Genomic DNA, 20063 nt, shown 5'->3' with positions numbered 1-20063 from the left:
TCTTTTCCAGTAAAATTTATTCAGCCATAAAACTACATGTACTACAGATTTGCAATATATATTATTTAATTTTAAAATGCTAACTAAATTTGTGCAAAACATTTAAATTGCATGTAATTGTGCAAAATGAATACAAGTATTTTGCTTTTTTTTTCCAGATACATTTGTATGAAGCAACAAAGAGACTAAATTACATTGATTTTCTGAAGATTTTAAAATAAAAACATGAACATTTAATCGCATTTAATCGTGATTGTCAATGTTAAAAAATTGACACTTGAAAGCATTAAACTGAGCCAACTAGAAACGTTTTTTCATTGTATGTTAATGATCTGTTACATAATCTTAAATTAATAAAACAACCTATCAACAAAATGTATCGACATTATCAACTATGTAAAATGATGCTTATATAATTATATGAGCCTTGTTCTGAGAAAACTGGGCTTAATGCATGTGAGGCTAATCTGGGACGACACTTTACGTACATGTACATGCATTATGCCCAGTTTTCTCAGAACGCGTCTCATATATCGGAATGATCTGCATCAAAAAACAATATAAAACAACGTACAAAAATCGATGAAGTAAAGGTGACATACAGTGGACAAAATAACTAATGGTCATAATTGAGACAAACTGGTAGCAGTCAAAATTCCATTAACAAAGTTCGGTCATACAGCTTTCACCAATAGAATTAATAACCAATCTTGTTTTAATTTATAAACCATACTTTGTCATGACATGGAATTAAGAATCTGAAACTTGTATCATATCAATGTACAAATAATAATCAAAATAACAGAAATAATAATAGTGTAAATAATGCAAAACCCCAACATGTATAACACTAATACAAATAATACCCAAGATAATATATAATATTAATAAAGTGTATAATATTGATTAAGTTTGTATAAAGCGCTAATACAATAAAGAAACTACAAAATATGCAGAAAGACAACTTACTGTGTGAATAGAAATTCTAATAGAAGTGAATCATTGAAAGCATAAGCTAAACAGCGAATGTTTACCATGTACCTACAGATGACTTGACATTCCTGAGCTAAACAATATCTTATTTTCTGTAATCATGCTGTGAAAAAATTACCTGTAGAAATGAATCGGATTAAACATAATAAACTATTTAATAACACAAGTTAATACATGCACACTTTAAACAAAACGCTCAAAAACAGCATCAAAGGTTTTTTATAAAGTTAGAGTGCTCATGATCATGTTATTATTATTGACATGTAAAATGTAATACACAGGGGTGTCAATTAGCCAAAATCTAAAATCCTGAAAATAAGCCTATCGTTTTGGGACCAGAGCAAAAAAGGGTTAATAATTCATGTAACTTTGTTTACTATTGTATATAACTTTGTAAACAATATGTCAAAGTAAAAAAATTTGTGTTTAAGATGACATTTTGTGACAATAATCTTAAAATACAGAAAAAAATCCTCTGATTTATATCAATATCAAAATTAATCCTTAAGGGCCAAAATCCTGATTTCAGGAATAATCCTGAACTTTGACGCCTCTGAATACAGTGTAAGGGCAGTGCTCTGTGAAAAAAGGGTTTAATGCATGTGTGTAAAGTGTTGTCCCAGATTTGCATATGTTTGGTCTGCACAAGCTTATCAGGGACAACACTTTCCGCTTTGAAGTTGTTTTTTTTGTAAAGAAAGTCTCGTCTTAGCAAAAATCAAGTTTTGGCGTAAAGTGTCGTCCATGATTAGCCTGTGCAGACTGGTTAAACCCTTTACACACATGCATTTAACCCCCTTTTCACAGAGCCCGGCATATATTTATTCATGCGAACATTCAGTCACATCATTCATATTTTATTAAGTGTTTAAAATAGCGATGTAGAGGTATGGGAAACAGAAAAACAGGCCAAAATTATGCACTTTCATTTATGAAATATCAGACTCGGCAAGCTTGACCGTTACTTTATTCTAAGCTTCACTTGATATTACACAGGAATAAGGCAGTAAACTGTTAGTCTATTTTTAAAGGAAAGTAGAAATATATCAGTTTATTGAAACGTTCAAAGGACCTGATTTTTTTTAATTTTTACAGAAATTTTAATTCTGAAGTAACTATTTTATCCAATATGAACTTCATTTTTAAGACCTTAAAATCTGAATTTCAAGCCTATCTCATTATTAGATACTATTCTTAATATATTCTGCAATATTCATCCTGTTGTTGTTTTCTTGGAAACTTAACAACTACCAGGGGATGAATTAAACAAGAGATGTGTTTGTCAGAAACACAATGCCCCCTAATGCGCCACTTTTCTTTTTTTACCTTTGACCTTGAAGGATGACCCTGACCTTAAACCACTCAAAATGTGCATCTCCATGAGAAACACATGCATGCCAAACATCAAGTTGCTATGTTCAATACTTCAAAAGTTATTGCAAAACTTTACTGTAAGGTTAAAGTTTTGGGACAGAATGCCAGAATGACAGACAGGCCAAAAGCAATATGCCCCCGATCATTCGATCCGGGGGCATAAAAAGTTATAAAAATTTATGTTTTTTATTTTTTGATCTTTCACCTTGAAGGTTGACCTTGACCTTTCACCATTCAAAATGTGCAGCTCCATGAGAAGTCAGAGATTGAATGGAGAAATGTTTTTTTTTTTAATTTTGACCTTGAAGGATGACCTTGACCTTTGACCACTCAAATTGTGCAGCTCCATGAGATACACATGCATGCCAAATATGAAGTTGCTGAGTTCAATATTAAAAAAGTTATGAAAATTAATATTTTTTATATTTTGACCTTGAAGGTTGACCTTTCACCACTCAAAATGTGCAGCTCCTCGAGAAGTAAGTAAGAGATTGAATGGAGAAATGAATTTTTTTATATATAGTTTTTGACCTTTTACCTTGACCTTCCACCACTCAAAATGTGCAGCTCCACGAGATACACATGCATGCCAAATATGAAGTTGCTGTGTTCAATATTATGATAAAACTTTAACGAAAGTTAAAGTTTTAGGAAAGAAAAATACAGTGATATTTGACCTTGAAGGATGATCTTGACCTTGACTTTTCACCACTCAAAATGAGCAGCACCATGAGATACACATGCAAAAGGTATCAAACTTTAACCAAAGTTAAAGTTTTGGACAGAATGACAGATAGGACAAAAACAATATACCCCCGATCTATCGATCCGGGGGCATAAAAAGCTTTACAAGAATACCAGGTACCTTTAAGTTCTTCTGTTCATTGCTAACCAAATATTCAGTGTGAAATGCAAAGGGTGCAGGATCATGACAAGACTTTGTGGAGTTCACAATTAAGCATTAATGGATGTAAACACACCGTTAAAATAAGTGATTATTTTATCAAATAACTTTAAAAACAATTTTTCATAAGAATTTCAACAAGTGCATACAAATCTTTTTTTTTTGAGCTGATAATAGCAATGTGAAATACATCAGAAATACTTAATTTAATAAGCCTGTGTTATTAGCCCAAAATTCGATGTGTAAAGTATTCATATACACAGTTATGATGCATACAATGCGACATTTTGGCACAGATTTCAGATGTGTTCAAAGATTATTCTTAAATCTTAAGTTATAGGCACAAACTGCAAGAATGACTGTAAGATTTTTGAAAATGTATTTCAATAACTTGAGATATTTGCAAAAATAACGTTCTTATCAGTGTGTTTACATTCTGTCCATCCCGTGTGTTAACCCCTGTGAACCCATTCCTGCATCCTGATGTCAACAAAAGGGTACACATCTCAGCATAAAATCAAAGTTTCCCAACATACATACATATATATTATACATTTATTTTTTGAACACTATTTCAACATGTAAATATTACCAAAACTATTTTAAACATGTAAAAATCCTATTTTAAACATTTATATGTTAAAAGAGAGATTTCAAACATAAGAATGTCAAAAGATTCTTTTAAACACGATATTTTTCATGACTTAAAGAAAGTTAAATAATAAATTGCTAAGGAGACTGTGGGCCCAGAGAGCCAAGCCAGAGGGCTTATATTCCCTTCTTGTACTGACTGCACTTCACAGCATGGATGTCCTGAAATGAAAAAGACAAACATTTGTATCAGCATATACTTGCAAATCTAGGATTGTCAAATGAGAAATTGTTGTATCTCTTAGAGAAATGTAGATCAGAAACAACAGTTTCGCACTTAACTCTGATTGCATTGTACGTACATTAAATTGAGACAACTTGGTGAAATGGTATATGCTTAGTATATTATATTTAGACTGAGTAATTTTTATGATTAAGTCCCTTATTTATATAGTATATTTTGCGGAGTTTTAATTGTATCAAACGCTTAAATCAGTAACCCGTTGCATGATTTGTAATTAAATGAAATAAGATTTTATGATTACACTACACTATTTCCTTAACAACCAGAAAACAAACTAAGCATGTAACCACTATTTTAAATTTTGTGCAAAGAAAGCTCATGACCTGTTCTGTTTTAGAAGTGACTTGATATTAGTGCTTATTGTTAGTGTAACAGTCATTTATTTCAATTAAAATAAAGATGAACCAATCAACCACAGACAAACATTATTAGGATAGTGTGAAAAAAAAGTGTTACATTTACAATACTTAATATTTTATTATCCAACACATAATGTCAAGATAAACAACTCTGTTCAGTAGAAATATATGGAAACCCTTGACTGTCTTCTGTTAACTATTGATATACCGGCTGCTTCATTGAAATGATGTGGGTTTAAATCATATGATATATGCTTATAATAGTAAGCTGTGTATCATTTCAACAAAACAGCTGATATAACAAAAGTAAATAGAAGACCGATCAGGCTTGCCATAGAAAGGTCTACATTCCTTGATTTTATATGATGACTAGTTTAATGTCTTCAGCTAAAGAATATTTCTTATGACCATTAACAAAGCAATACATTTAGAAGCTTAAATTTTGCATGGCAACAATGTAACAGCTTATTAATGAAAGAGTGTTTTTTGCCCAATAAGAAAAACAACATAATAAACAAATATTAATCAATCAAACTTAAAAAACCCATTAGCCTTAGTTTCATTTTACAGGTTCACATTATTATATTGTGCTCTAGTATATTCATTTAATTCAACTTTGATGACATGTATAAAGCAATGTCATATGTGCTAGGCATGCTGAAATATTTAAGACTTAAATAGTAATAAATAATATAGAACAGAATGCATGCACTATATATATATTAAAAATTCTTACTACATTTCTTGGGTAGTATTTATTATGCCCCCCTTTGAAGAAGAGGGGGTATATTGCTTTGCTCATGTCGGTCTGTCGGTCGGTCGGTCTGTCGGTCCGTCCACCAGGTGGTTGTCAGACGATAACTCAAGAACGCTTGGGCCTAAGATCATGAAACTTCATAGGTACATTGATCATGACTCGCAGATTACCCCTATTGATTTTGAGGTCACTAGGTCAAAGGTCAAGGTCACGGTGACCCGAAATAGTAAAATGGTTTCCGGATGATAACTCAAGAACGCTTAGGCCTAGGATCATGAAACTTGATAGGTAGATTGATCATGACTCGCAGATGACCCCTATTGATTTTCAGGTCAAAGGTCAAGGTCACAGTGACCCGAAATAGTAAAATGGTTTCTGGATGATAACTCAACAACGCTTAGGCCTAGGATCATGAAACTTGATAGGTATATTGATCAGGACTCACAGATGACCCCTATTGATTTTGAGGTCACTAGGTCAAAGGTCAAGGTCACAGTGACCCGAAATAGTAAAATGGTTTCCGGATGATAACTCAAGAACGCTAAGGCCTAGGGTCATGAAACTTGATAGGTTGATTGATCATGACTCGCAGATGACCCCTTTTGATTTTCAGGTCACTAGGTCAAAGGTCAAGGTCACAATGACCCGAAATAGTAAAATGGTTTCCGGATGATAACTGAAGAACCTTTATTCCTAGGATCATGAAACTTGATAGGTAGAATGATCATGACTCGCAGAAAATTGACCCCTATTGATTTTCAGGTCACTAGGTCAAAGGTCAAGGTCACGGTGACCCGAAATAGTAAAATGGTTTCCGGATGATAACTGAAGAATGCTTATTCCTAGGATCATGAAACTTGATAGGTAGAATGATCATGACTCGCAGATGACCCCTATTGATTTTCAGATCACTAGGTCAAAGGTCAAGGTGACCCGAAATAGTAAAATGGTGTCCGGATGATAACTCAAGAATGCTTTAAGGCTAGGATCATGAAACTTCATAGGTACATTGATCATGACTGGCAGATGACCCCTATTGATTTTCAGGTCACTAGGTCAAAGGTCAAGGTCACAGTGACAAAAAACATATTCACACAATGGCTCTAACTACAACGCAGAGCCCATATGGGGGGCATGCATGTTTTACAAACAGCCCTTGTATTTTTATTGACATTAAAAAATGCTGTATGTGCTAGGCAGGCTGAAATATTTATGACTTTAATAGTAATAAAGAATATATAAAGAAAGGATTCTATCCATATTGGGCATAACATGTACACCATTATTATGACACCTGTGTATTGAGATGGGGAGGGTTACAGAACACAGAGACCCGTACAGATTTCTTGAGAGGGAAAGTTACACAGATTTTTGGCAGCTATAACTTGTTTTCTAGAACAGAATACATGCACTTTATATATTAAATATTCTTTGCTCAAATCGAAGGTACTACATTTCTTGTGTAATATTCATAATTTTTTTTACATATTAAACAATGTTCATGACACATTTCAACCAGTTTTACACACCCTAGTATTAGGCTTTTGATTTTATTACACAAAAAGGCATGACAAATATTCATTTTTTTTTTACAATAACAACAATGTTCTACAAATATTTTTAAAGATTACAAACATTCCAGTACAAATCATATTTTGGTCCAGCCAAACAATGGGAAACTCCCCTTTACACACTTTACTTACCATTATTTCCCATTGTGCTGTAAAATGCTGTACTCCTAAAATGCAAAATTTAATGCGCAAATTAGTTGAGATCGAAGGCATTTATTAGTACATATACCTTGATATGAAAAGCTGAATGAAGTTTCATGAGCATTGGACCACAAATGTGACTTCTAGAGTGTTAACAAGGTTTTACCATACAGTAAAGCCATATAAGGAAAACTGCCCCGCCCCATGGCGGCCATGTTTTTCATTCAACTGGAACCATTTTCGAACTCGTCCAAGATCTTATTGAGACACATGTTTTGACCAAGTTTCATGAAGATTGGACTAAAAATGTGACTTCTAGAGTGTTAACAAGGTTTTACTTTAGCCATATAAAGAAAACTGCCACGTCCCCTGGCGGCCATGTTTTTCAACAAACCGGAACCATTTTCGAACTCGTCTAAGATATTATTGGCACACATGTTCTGACAAAGTTTAATGAAGATTGGACTAAAAATGTGACTTCTAGAGTGTTAACAAGGTTTTACTATAGCCATATAAGGAAAACTGCCACGCCCCCTGGCGGCCATGTTTTTCAACCAACCGGAACCATTTTCTAACTCGTCCAAGATATTATTGGGACACATGTTCTGACAAATTTCATGAAGATCGCACAATAAATGTGACTTCTAAAGTGTTAACAAGGTTTTACTATAGCCATATAAGGAAAACTGCTACGCCCCCTGGCGGCCATGTTTTTCAATCAACCGGAACCATTTTCGAACTCGTCCAAGATATTATGGGGACACATGTTCTGAGTAAATTTCATGAAGATTGGACAATAAATGTGGCCTCTAGAGTGTTAACAAGGTAAATGTTGACGACGCACGACGGACAAAAGGCGATCACAATAGCTCACCATGAGCACGTTGTGCTCAGGTGAGCTAAAAACAAGAAAACGGTACATGTACTTCATTACAGTTCATACATGTACAATGAACACATAACATAACTGCAGAGCTATATATAAAACCAGCATCATTTGTGCATCATAACATCCCTTTTCTTGATGCATTTTGTTTCTTGATTTATTTTTCAGACAAACTTTAATCAAGACTTGGTAAATTAATTTACAAATGCCACAATATCTACCAACAAAAGAATAGTACCATGGCATCTGAACTTAATAAGTAAATAAAGAACAGTTGTAGTAGTTTTTTAATTGATAGATGTTAATAAGTAACTAATTATTCTGCTACCTCAGGCAAGGATTGTTAAAGTGACAGTTCGCGGAATTGATGTTGTTTTGCAATAAATCGTATATAGCGAGAAAAAAACTTAACATAAATTTATTTAAATATATTTTTTTATCAAGGTTGACTTCGAAAACCTGGTCAAAATCAGTTATAATAAATAAAATAATATATAAATGATCATAAATACATGAAATAGGCAAAAATAATTGCAGTGTCGCGAGTTATGCAAATTATATCATAATCTATATTTAGCTTTCGCTAAATATTATTAGCATATGGAAGATAAATACATAGATTTAGCAAAAATGTAGAGTTGCAACTCAGTTTCCGTCTGTAACAGATGTATTTGCATTTGTTTTAAACTTCTCTCCGCTAAATTCCCTTGTATCTGCAATTGTGTTTGTTTAGGTTTGAATTAACATGTCAAATCATGAATATTAATAAGGTTGTTTTCGTGCTTTACCGTCCAAAAAAAAATCGCTAAATTGTTTGTTTTCATCATGGATTTTCAGTGCTTTCCTCAATAAAAACACGTTTTCTTACCAATTTTTCCCATAAGTATAGCTATGAACTGTCACTTTAATGAGTAAAATTCCCCACAAAAGGTTTATATAGAGCTGTATAAAACAAAACAAAAATAATTCATTTCCATTCTTAAATTTGCATATTAATCATGTTTTAACCCAATCAATTATGCTTAAAAAATTAAGACTTATCTAAAAACATAACTAAACTTGCAGGCTATCATATGGATAACCCTTTTACATAATGCTTAAGCTCTCTACGAACTTTAGTTAACATAATTTTTAAATAGTTTATTGTAACCCAAATCTAGCCAGCACTTTTTCAAATACCCTTACCTGGGCCATTTTCAGCCAAGTTACAATTGCAGGAGAGCTCATTTATTGATAAGTTTAAACAAGCTTTAATGGCATATGTTTTCAGAATAAAGCACCTTTTTGTTCATTAGGAACTTTTATTTTCTGTTGTTTCCTGGTACTTATGGTAAGCAATTAAATATACAAATGCGGCTGAACACCAATCAATAATATAACCAGCATTGCTTCTACTACAAAGGAATGAGAAAGGTAGAGTACACAAAAGATTGCAGACAAACAAAAAAGACTGCAGACGAACAAAATCCTTCTCAGAACTATTCAAGGGCAATAAAAGGTTTGCAAACGGATAATGAACTGTACTTAAGGCCTAAAAAGGGGCAAAGGTACTAAAGGTTACTAACATACTCTGTAATAGAGTAAGAGAGGAAGAACCATATTCACCAACTTATTATTTAACTTAAGAATATAGTAAAATACTTAAAAACAAACGTTTTTTCAAGCAATGTCACATATCTAACTAAAAAAATTACTCTTAATTATAAATGAAAAACATGTAAATAAAAATGCAATACACCATGGTTGCTATCTCAAGTAAAACTTGAGAAAATCGCAATCTGCATGCATGAAAAAGCGAAATTCTGCTTCAATTTATATCCCTAACTTTTCTTTGTGGTTTCGTATGTGTATGGTATCTTTTTAAATTATTAAGTCAAATAATGTGTTGGTGGTTGCTGGCTTGAATGCAGAAAACTATGTATACTCACCGTTGATAAAATGCCTTTGAGTTTTTCATATGCTACGTCCAGATCATCGTTGATAATGATGTGATCGTAGGAGCCGGGTAGTTTGGCTGTGAACACAAAAAGTTTGATTGAGAAAATGAGACCCACAACCATGTGTGAATATTACTTCACTTTAAAACAATATGAAGATGAGAGAAAATAAAATGCATAATAAGTATGTGTTTTGTTAATATACTTAAATTTGAATAATCTACAATATTCAAGCTAATTAATTTTCTTTAAAACATTAGTCTTATTGAGATTACCATTCACTGCAAAGCCAGTACCATAAATCAGTAACAGAGTCCTTGGTAAACCAGTACCATAAATCAGTAACAGAGTCCTTGGTAAACCAGTACCATAGATCAGTAACATAGTCCTTGTAAACCAGTACCATAAATAAGTAACATAGTCCTTGGAAGACCAGTCCATAAATCAGTAACAGAGTCCTTGGTCAACTATTACCATAAATCAGTAACAGAGTCCTTGGTAAACCAGTACCATAAATAAGTAACAGAGTCGTTGGTAAACCAGTCCATAAATCAGTAACAGAGTCATTGGTCAACTATTACCATAAATCATTAACAGAGTCCTTGGTAAACCAGTACCATAAATCAGTAACAGAGTCCTTGGTAAACCAGTCCATAAATCATTAACAGAGTCCTTGGTAAACCAGTACCATAAATCAGTAAAAGAGTCCTTGGTAAACCAGTACCATAAATCATTAACAGAGTCCTTGGTAAACCAGTACCATAAATCATTAACAGAGTCCTTGGTAAACCAGTACCATAAATCATTAACAGAGTCCTTGGTAAGCCAGTACCATAAATCAGTAACACAGTCCTTGGTAAACCAGTTCCATAAATCAGTAACAGAGTCCTTGGTGAACTATTACCATAAATCAGTAACAGAGTCCTTGGTAAACCAGAACCATAAATCATTAACAGAGTCCTTGGTAAACCAGTACCATAAATCATTAACAGAGTCCTTGGTAAACCAGTACCATAAATCATTAACAGAGTCCTTGGTAAACCAGTACCATAAATCAGTAACAGAGTCCTTGGTCAACTATTACCATAAATCAGTAACAGAGTCCTTGGTAAACCAGTCCATAAATCAGTAACAGAGTCCTTGGTCAACTATTACCATAAATCATTAACAGAGTCCTTGGTAAACCAGTACCATAAATCAGTAACAGAGTCCTTGGTAAACCAGTACCATAAATCATTAACAGAGTCCTTGGTAAACCAGTACCATAAATAAGTAACATAGTCCTTGGTAGACCAGTCCATAAATCAGTAACATAGTCCTTGGTCAACTATTACCATAAATCAGTAACAGAGTCCTTGGTAAACCAGTACCATAAATCAGTAACAGAGTCGTTGGTAAACCAGTCCATAAATCAGTAACAGAGTCCTTGGTCAACTATTACCATAAATCATTAACAGAGTCCTTGGTAAACCAGTACCATAAATCAGTAACAGAGTCCTTGGTAAACCAGTCCATAAATCATTAACAGAGTCCTTGGTAAACCAGTACCATAAATCAGTAAAAGAGTCCTTGGTAAACCAGTACCATAAATCATTAACAGAGTCCTTGGTAAACCAGTACCATAAATCATTAACAGAGTCCTTGGTAAACCAGTACCATAAATCATTAACAGAGTCCTTGGTAAGCCAGTACCATAAATCAGTAACACAGTCCTTGGTAAACCAGTTCCATAAATCAGTAACAGAGTCCTTGGTGAACTATTACCATAAATCAGTAACAGAGTCCTTGGTAAACCAGAACCATAAATCATTAACAGAGTCCTTGGTAAACCAGTACCATAAATCATTAACAGAGTCCTTGGTAAACCAGTACCATAAATCATTAACAGAGTCCTTGGTAAACCAGTACCATAAATCAGTAACAGAGTCCTTGGTCAACTATTACCATAAATCAGTAACAGAGTCCTTGGTAAACCAGTCCATAAATCAGTAACAGAGTCCTTGGTCAACTATTACCATAAATCATTAACAGAGTCCTTGGTAAACCAGTACCATAAATCAGTAACAGAGTCCTTGGTAAACCAGTCCATAAATCAGTAACACAGTCCTTGGTAAACCAGTTCCATAAATCAGTAACAGAGTCCTTGGTCAACTATTACCATAAATCAGTAACAGAGCCCTTGGTACACCAGTTCCATAAATCATTAACAGAGTCCTTGGTAAACCAGTACCATAAATCATTAACATAGTCCTTGGTAAAGCAGTACCATAAATCATTAACAAAGTCCTTGGTAAACCAGTACCATTAATCAGTAACAGAGTCCTTGGTCAACTATAACCATAAATCATTAATAGAGTCCTTGGTAAACCAGTACTATAAATCAGTAACAGAGTCCTTGGTAAACCAGTACCATAAATCATTAACAGAGTCCTTGGTAAACAAGTACCATAAATCAGTAACAGAGTCCTTGGTAAACCAGTACCATAAATCATTAACAGAATCCTTGGTAAACCCGTACCATAAATCAGTAACAGAGTCCTTGGTAAACCAGTCCATAAATCAGTAACAGAGTCCTTGGTCAACTATTACCATAAATCAGTAACCGAGTCCTTGGTAAACCAGTACCACAAATCAGTAACAGAGTCCTTAGTAAACCAGTACCAACCATCAGTAACAGAGTCCTTGGTCAACTATTACCATAAATCAGTAACAGAGTCCTTGGTAAACCAGTCCATAAATCATTAACAAAGTCCTTGGTAAACAAGTACCAAACATCAGTAACAGAGTCCTTGGTCAACTATTACCATAAATCAGTAACCGAGTCCTCAGTAAACCAGTACCATAAATCAGTAACAGAGTCCTTGGTAAACCAGTACCATAAATCAGTAACAGAGTCCTTGGTAAAACAGTACCATACATCAGTAACAGAGTCCTTGGTAAACCAGTACCATTAATCAGTTACAGAGTCCTTGGTAAAACAGTACCATACATCAGTAACAGAGTCCTTGGTAAACCAGTACCATAAATCAGTAATATAGTCCTTGGTAAACCAGTACCATAAATCAGTAACATAGTCCTCAGTAAACCAGTACCATAAATCAGTAATATAGTCCTTGGTAAACCAGTACCAGAAATCAGCAATATAGTCCTTGGTAAACCAATACCATAAATCAGTAACAGAGTCCTTGGTAAACCAGTACCATACATCAGTAACATAGTCCTTGGTAAACCAGTACCATACATCAGTAACATAGTCCTTGGTAAACCAGTACCATAAATCAGTAATATAGTCCTTGGTAAACCAGTACCATAAATCAGTAACAGAGTCCTTAGTAAACAAGTACCATACGTCAGTAACAGAGTCCTTGGTAAACAAGTACCATAAATCAGTAACAGAGTCCTTGGTGAACCAGTACCATTAAACAGTAGCAGAGTCCTTGTTAAACCAGTACCATAAATAAGTAACAGAGTCCTTGGTAAACCAGTACCATAAATAAGTAACAGAGTCCTTGGTAAACCAGTACCATAAATAAGTAACAGAGTCCTTGGTAAACCAGTTCCATACATCAGTAACAGAGTCCTTGTTAATACCTTTTCTAATTACAAGGGCTGTTTGTAAAACATGCATGCCCCCCATATGGGCTGTCAGTTGTAGTGGCAGCCATTGTGTGAATACGTTTTTTGTCAATGTGACCTTGACCTTGTGACCTGAAAATCAATAGGGGTCATCTGCGAGTCATGATCAATGTACCTATGGAGTTTTATGATCCTAGGCCTAGGCATTCTTGAGTTATTATCTGGAAACCAAAATTAGTGGTTCGAGTCACCGTGACCTTGATCTTTGACCTAGTGACCTGAAAATCATTGGGTCATCCAGGGCTCGCGCTGTCGTTTGCCATTTGAGCCATTTGCGAAAATATTGAGAATTTGGCTCAAGAAAAATCTGATTTGCGAAAATGCTAAAATCTCGTAAAATTTCATTGAAAACATCCGCCATTTAAATCCAGACTGGTTTTCTATAGTGTTCTCTTTGTTTCAATAAAAGTGTTCACAATTGAACAATAAACGAAAACAGGTCTGCATCAGAATATGAGCCATCGCTTGACCTTATTATTATTGAAGCGCACGTGGTAGCTGGCCAATCAACATTGAGTTCGCTCACACATAATATTGGGTCATTCATGCTCAGACGCTGGATACTTGAAATACACAGTTTGTATTGTCGTCTGCTAACAATATAGCGGCCGATGGCAAACGTCCTATTTAAAGATAAACTAATGAAAAAGAAGCGTAATAATAAATAAATAATTTCTATGATTATCACTTTACCGCTTTCTACTGACTATTGATCTGAATTAAAGGATGATAGGCCTAATTAAATAATTAGTTCTATGTCGATGCTGTAACACTTCTCAGTTTTTTTTCGATTATCGTTTGAAATAAAAAGGTGATAATTTAGTTGTTTTTTACCCACAAACAGTGCTATTGTTCAGCAATATGTCAATCAAATTGTATATTAATTACGTATTTGCTAGGTTACTGGTGTTCATTGTCTGCAGTCAAACGATATTCACATTTATTTCATGTGCAAAACGCACACACTTTTTTGGACGGTCGTTTTCGGATACATTATTTTTTGTCGATAATAATTTATTTTCGAAGTTCTTTATAGAAGAAATAGAATGACGAATACACATGTGGTTATACAAACGGTGAAGTTTATAATATATCGAATTGTATTCACCTGAAATTGCAATTGGAAAGACTATAAAAAAACAATTAGTAAGGGCTCTGGGTAAGGTGGAGGTTCTGCCCTTTATTCCTTTAGGGTTCAATGGTTCCTACGGCTGCGGTTCCAAGACTCCCGGCCTAATTTTCAGGATTTCAAAATTGGGATGTATAAAATAACTTATGTTTGTACTTTGACAAGTACCATAATCATTATTTCTGTATTGAAAACTGTATGTTATATTATGATATGTGATATGCCCTTGTTGTCATTAAAAGAAATATAAGCAAGTTGATTTTATAAATTATTATTTCAAAACCAGTTTTCGCGCGCCGAAAAAACGAAAATTGGTTGGCTCAAAGAAATTTTGGGCCAGCACTAGCCCTGGTCATCTGCGAGTCATGATCAATGTACCTATGAAGTTTCATGATCCTAGGCGTTAGCGTTCTTAAGTTATCATCAGGAAACCGTTTAACTAGTTCGAGTCACAGTGACCTTGACCTTTGACCTGAGATCAATAGGGGTCATCTGCGAGTTATGATCAATGAAGTTTCATGAACGCGTAAGCGTTCTTGAGTTATCATCCGGAATCCATTTTACTGGTTCGAGTCACCGTGACCTGGACCTTTCACCTAGTGACCTGAAAATCAATAGGGGTCATCTGCAAGTCATGATCAATGTACCTATGAAGTTTCACCATCCTAGGCCTAAGCGTTCTTGGGTTATTATCCGAAACCATTTTACTGTGTCAAGTCACTGTGACCTTGACCTTTGACCTAGTGACCTGAAAATCAATAGGGGTCATCTGCCAGTCATGATCAATGTACCTATGAAGTTTCATGATTGTAGGCCTAAATGTTCTTGAGTTATCATCCGTAAAACCATCTGGTGGATGGACCGACCGACGGACCGACATGCAAAACGATATACCCCCTCTTCTTCGAAGGGGGGCATAAAAAGGATGTTCGATGCAAATTAAGTGATACTATGTACATGTTATTGAAGTTGCTGGAACACATCGAGAGTGAAAGTGTTAGGTGTTTAAATCTTCATGGAAATTTAACAAGAAATAGAGTATCTGTACACATGTGTAATTTATCAAAAAATGTTTATATTAAACATTCTTCTTTGGCGCTTGAAAGTAATCTTCAAATCTTGATCCCTGCAATACTTGTAATGAATGAAAAAACATACCATAAATGATTTGACTATTCACCTGTTGATACAATACTGCCTGTATAAAAATTATCTCAATATTGTAAACTGGAGCCCAACTAGTAGTACTGGGTTTCTATAAGTCTTCATATTAGCCTTGCCCTTGGAAAATGGGGTTTAATGCATGTGCATATAGTGTTGACACTGATTTAAGCCTCTACAGTCTGCAATGGGGTTTAATGCATGTGCATATAGTGTTGACACTGATTTAAGCCTCTACAGTCTGCAATGGGGTTTAATGCATGTGCATATAGTGTTGACACTGATTTAAGCCTCTACAGTCTGCAATGGGGTTTAATGCATGTGCATATAGTGTTGACACTGATTTAAGCCTCAACAGTCTGCAAAGGGGTTTAATGCATGTGCATATAGTGTTGACACTGATTTAAGCCTCTACAGTCTGCAATGGGGTTTAATGCATGTGCATATAGTGTTGACACTGATTTAAGCCTCTACAGTCTGCAATGGGGTTTAATGCATGTGCATATAGTGTTGACACTGATTTAAGCCTCTACAGTCTGCAATGGGGTTTAATGCATGTGCATATAGTGTTGACACTGATTTAAGCCTCTACAGTCTGCAATGGGGTTTAATGCATGTGCATATAGTGTTGACACTGATTTAAGCCTCTACAGTCTGCAATGGGGTTTAATGCATGTGCATATAGTGTTGACACTGATTTAAGCCTCAACAGTCTGCAATGGGGTTTAATGCATGTGCATATAGTGTTGACACTGATTTAAGCCTCTACAGTCTGCAATGTGGTTTAATGCATGTGCATATAGTGTTGACACTGATTTAAGCCTCTACAATCTGCAATGGGGTTTAATGCATGTGCATATAGTGTTGACACTGATTTAAGCCTCTATAGTCTGCACAGGCTAATAAGGTATACACTTTAAACCTAAACTGGATTTTTTGCTTTGTCAAAACTTCCTTTAAACACAAATATACCAAAAAAGCATAAAGTGTCGTCCCTGAAAAGCCTTTGCGGACTGCACAGGATAATCTGTTACAAAACTATATGCACATGCAATAAACCTTGTTTTTCCAGGGCGAAGCTTATTTCTATCACAAAATTGAGCCTGTGATGAATTATGACTTTATAACAAATTCCCTACCATATTCCAGTGCTTCGTTTGCCGTGTCTAGACGTTTTTTTAGGCTCTCTTCTGTCTCTGTGCCTCGACATCGCAACCTTTTCTCCTGAAATGAAGACAGATGTTCACAATGCTATAAGTAATTATCTAAAAATATTAATTTAAACTACCTTTATTCTCTTTTTTTTTTCAATACTCTTTCAAAAAATGGACTATGAGACATGGTGATGCCACTAAACCATGTTTTCAATGTTTAATCAACTCATTTATTTTATTTTATTAAATGTGCAAAGCCAAGTTAGGTCTGCATGTGTACCTACACAACAATTTCTGAGCAATTCCTCACTATTTGTCCATTTACACTGAAGTTTTGGATTAGAAACCGGGTATTTCTATTTTTAGTTAAAGTTAATGAGTGAATCAAAGTCCACACTTCAAGGTCAAAAGCATCTCAGCTAGCGATATAGCTGTCCTTTGGACTTCTTTCTTGTTAAGTGACTTCCGACTTCAATATGGGCTCCAAAATACAAATGCTAATTTTTATAAGAGTCAAGTTGCAATAACAAAACTTTGTTTTTGTTTAGAAGATTAACCCTTTCTCACTCAGAAGGAAAATGAAAATTGCTATGTGAAAACAGCATAAAACCAGAACAGCCTGAGTGTAACACCTCACAGTCTGTTCAGGTTTAATGCTGTTTGCTGCTCATCAGTATCTTTGAGTTGGAAATGAAGCTTTTAAAACTTGAATCTAGTAAGAAAGGTCTTAACTTAACTTAAACTTTCTAAGGGAATACAAATTTGTTAAAATAAGTATCTAAATGGTAAAGGGTTAAATGACAAAACATTATAAACTCACAAGAGACTCTAGGCTAGGTGGTTGTACAAATATGTAGCGTGCGTTTAAGTCAGTTTTCTTTATATTCTTCACCCCATTGATCTCAACATCAAGGGTGCAGATCCTCCCAGAGGCTTGAACTTTCTCTACAGCCATTTTGCTGCAAATAAATTGAATTACATCTTTGTTGAAAACATCATTAACCCTTTATCACTCAGAAATGCACTTTGAAGCATTTGAAGTCCTTTAGAAAGTCACATTAATCTAAGTCCTGTCTTAATATATTCAAGTTTTAAAGACTTCATTTCCAACCCTAGGATACTGATGGGTAGCAAGCAGCATAAAACCTGAACAGACTGCGAGTTACTCGCAGGCTGTTCTGGTTTTATGCTGTTTGCACATAACCATTTTCACTTTGCTTCTGAGTGGGAAAGGGTTAATACCCATGCACTGCTTTGATATTTGTGTTCATGCAAGGGCAAATAACTCACACAATTTGTGAATCACTAGGGATGACATGTTTCTTGCACATTTACAGTAATGACAAATTTGCAAGTTTCTATCTAGTTAAGATTTATTTTCTTAACAATTGGATCAATAATTAACTAGATATTATCAGATAAATATTTAAGTAAGTCGGGAATATACACTGTTTTATATATGTCTGCTTTATTGTCCATTATGTGAATGTTGATCATCCTAAATATTTATCCACCACAGAAAATTGCTTGAATGAAGCGAGTAAGCAGAGATTGGCTCTTGACATTACATTTCTTCTTAAAACCCAATAATATAAATGTCACTTACTGTAAACGTTAAGAAAATTCGACGGTATGAAATTTCGTGGTTTAATGAAAAACAACTAATTTGTTGACACGTAATTTCGTGGATTTCAAATTTTTGGGGAAGACCGACCGTCAAAATAATTTAACTTGTATTAAAACAACCAGAGTAATAACGAAGCATAATCTGCTAATCTGTGTTGACAGCAAGGCACTGAAGCATGAAAGTGTTGCCGATAATTGTCAATAAGAGAGATAAAGCGGTGCACTTGTGGGTCCCCGCTCGCTAATTGCCATCAATGTTGATTTGAAAATATTTGCAATTCTCAGCGCAATCGGTCCCCTCGTAGTAAGAATTGAGTAATAAGGTCCCAAAAATACACGTGTGAAAACCGTTATGTCTCTTTTAACTTTAATTGGCACTAATTGACATTATGTGATAAATCTGCAAACTGTTAATTTGACGACGTCACGTGAAAGAGAACAAGCGTTGATGTACAGTTTAAATACCCTGTTTGATTTTAAACAACATATTGCATTAACTAGCATAACTCAATCAAACAATGTCTCTTTCAAAATGGTTGAAAATGGGAACAGTTCAGACAACAAAAGAAAAATGTCGGAAATGACCGATTTTGGATTAAAAATGTATAAATTATCGTTGGTACTTGAATTCATGGTTCAGCAGACCAACCAAATCCACGAAAATTCGTACCACACAAAATTTATTGGCTTTACAGTACATTGCGTTTTGATTCATGCAGTTCCCTGACATGGCTTATTTACCTGGTACCATAGCAATTGCCCGAGAACTGTGCATGCTCCAGGAAACCACCTTCCTGTACCATCTTCTCAAACACTGGCACCTCCACATAGTAGTAGTCTGAAAAACACAGCAATAGGAACTGGTTCCAGTGATCAAACACAGCAATAGGAACTGGTTCCAGTGATCAAACACAGCAATAGGAACTGGTTCCAGTGATCAAACACAGCAATAGGAACTGGTTCCAGTGATCAAACACAGCAATAGGAACTGGTTCCAGTGATCAAACACAGCAATAGGAACTGGTTCCTGTAATCAAACACAGCAATAGGAACTGGTTCCAGTGATCAAACACAGCAATAGGAACTGGTTCCTGTAATCAAACACAGCAATAGGAACTGGTTCCTGTAATCAAACACAGCAATAGGAACTGGTTCCAGTGATCAAATTTGGCACAAGCCATCAGGCCCTGCGCTACCTTGTTCTAGGAAAACTGAGTTTCACAAATGTGCGTTTAAGTATTGTCTAAGATTAGTTTGTTATGTTGTACAGGCGAATCAAGGACAACACTTTCTGCCTAAACTAAATTTTCACCAAGAACATTCTTTAAATGAAAAATACAATACAATAAAATACAATACAATACAAGCGGAAAGTTTGAACCAAATAATATGTTGCTGTACTGTGTTTAACCCTTTGCATGCTGGGAAATTTGTCGTCTGCTAAAATGTTGTCTGCTAAATTTCTAAAATTAGCATTTTCTTCGATTTTTTTCAAAGAATACTATCAGAATAGCAAACAGTTTGGATCCAGATGAGACGC

The 20063-nt window shown here is 34.8% G+C and overlaps 1 protein-coding gene across 5 annotated transcripts in view; it reads right to left on the bottom strand.

The window, feature by feature from the left end:
• Positions 1 to 20063, bottom strand: part of LOC127847589 (guanylate kinase-like) — a 47738-nt gene continuing 27675 nt past the window's right edge. For 4 of the 5 annotated variants that reach the window (XM_052379605.1, XM_052379603.1, XM_052379604.1 and 1 more), the window contains 5 exons: positions 19265 to 19361; positions 17718 to 17856; positions 16883 to 16967; positions 9809 to 9894; positions 1 to 4084 (listed from right to left, as the gene is read on the bottom strand). In XM_052379605.1, the coding sequence (XP_052235565.1) occupies positions 4040 to 4084; positions 9809 to 9894; positions 16883 to 16967; positions 17718 to 17856; positions 19265 to 19361 (452 nt within the window). In that variant the 3' untranslated portion in view covers positions 1 to 4039. Of the gene's footprint in view, positions 4085 to 6985; positions 7021 to 9808; positions 9895 to 16882; positions 16968 to 17717; positions 17857 to 19264; positions 19362 to 20063 lie in introns of all 5 variants that reach the window. The other variant, XM_052379607.1, reaches the window with a different exon arrangement.

This window comes from Dreissena polymorpha, chromosome 10 (assembly GCF_020536995.1).
Source record: "Dreissena polymorpha isolate Duluth1 chromosome 10, UMN_Dpol_1.0, whole genome shotgun sequence".
NCBI lineage: Eukaryota > Metazoa > Mollusca > Bivalvia > Myida > Dreissenidae > Dreissena > Dreissena polymorpha.
The sequence above is the reverse complement of the archived record's forward strand: the minus strand, read 5'-3'. Positions and strand labels throughout refer to the sequence as shown.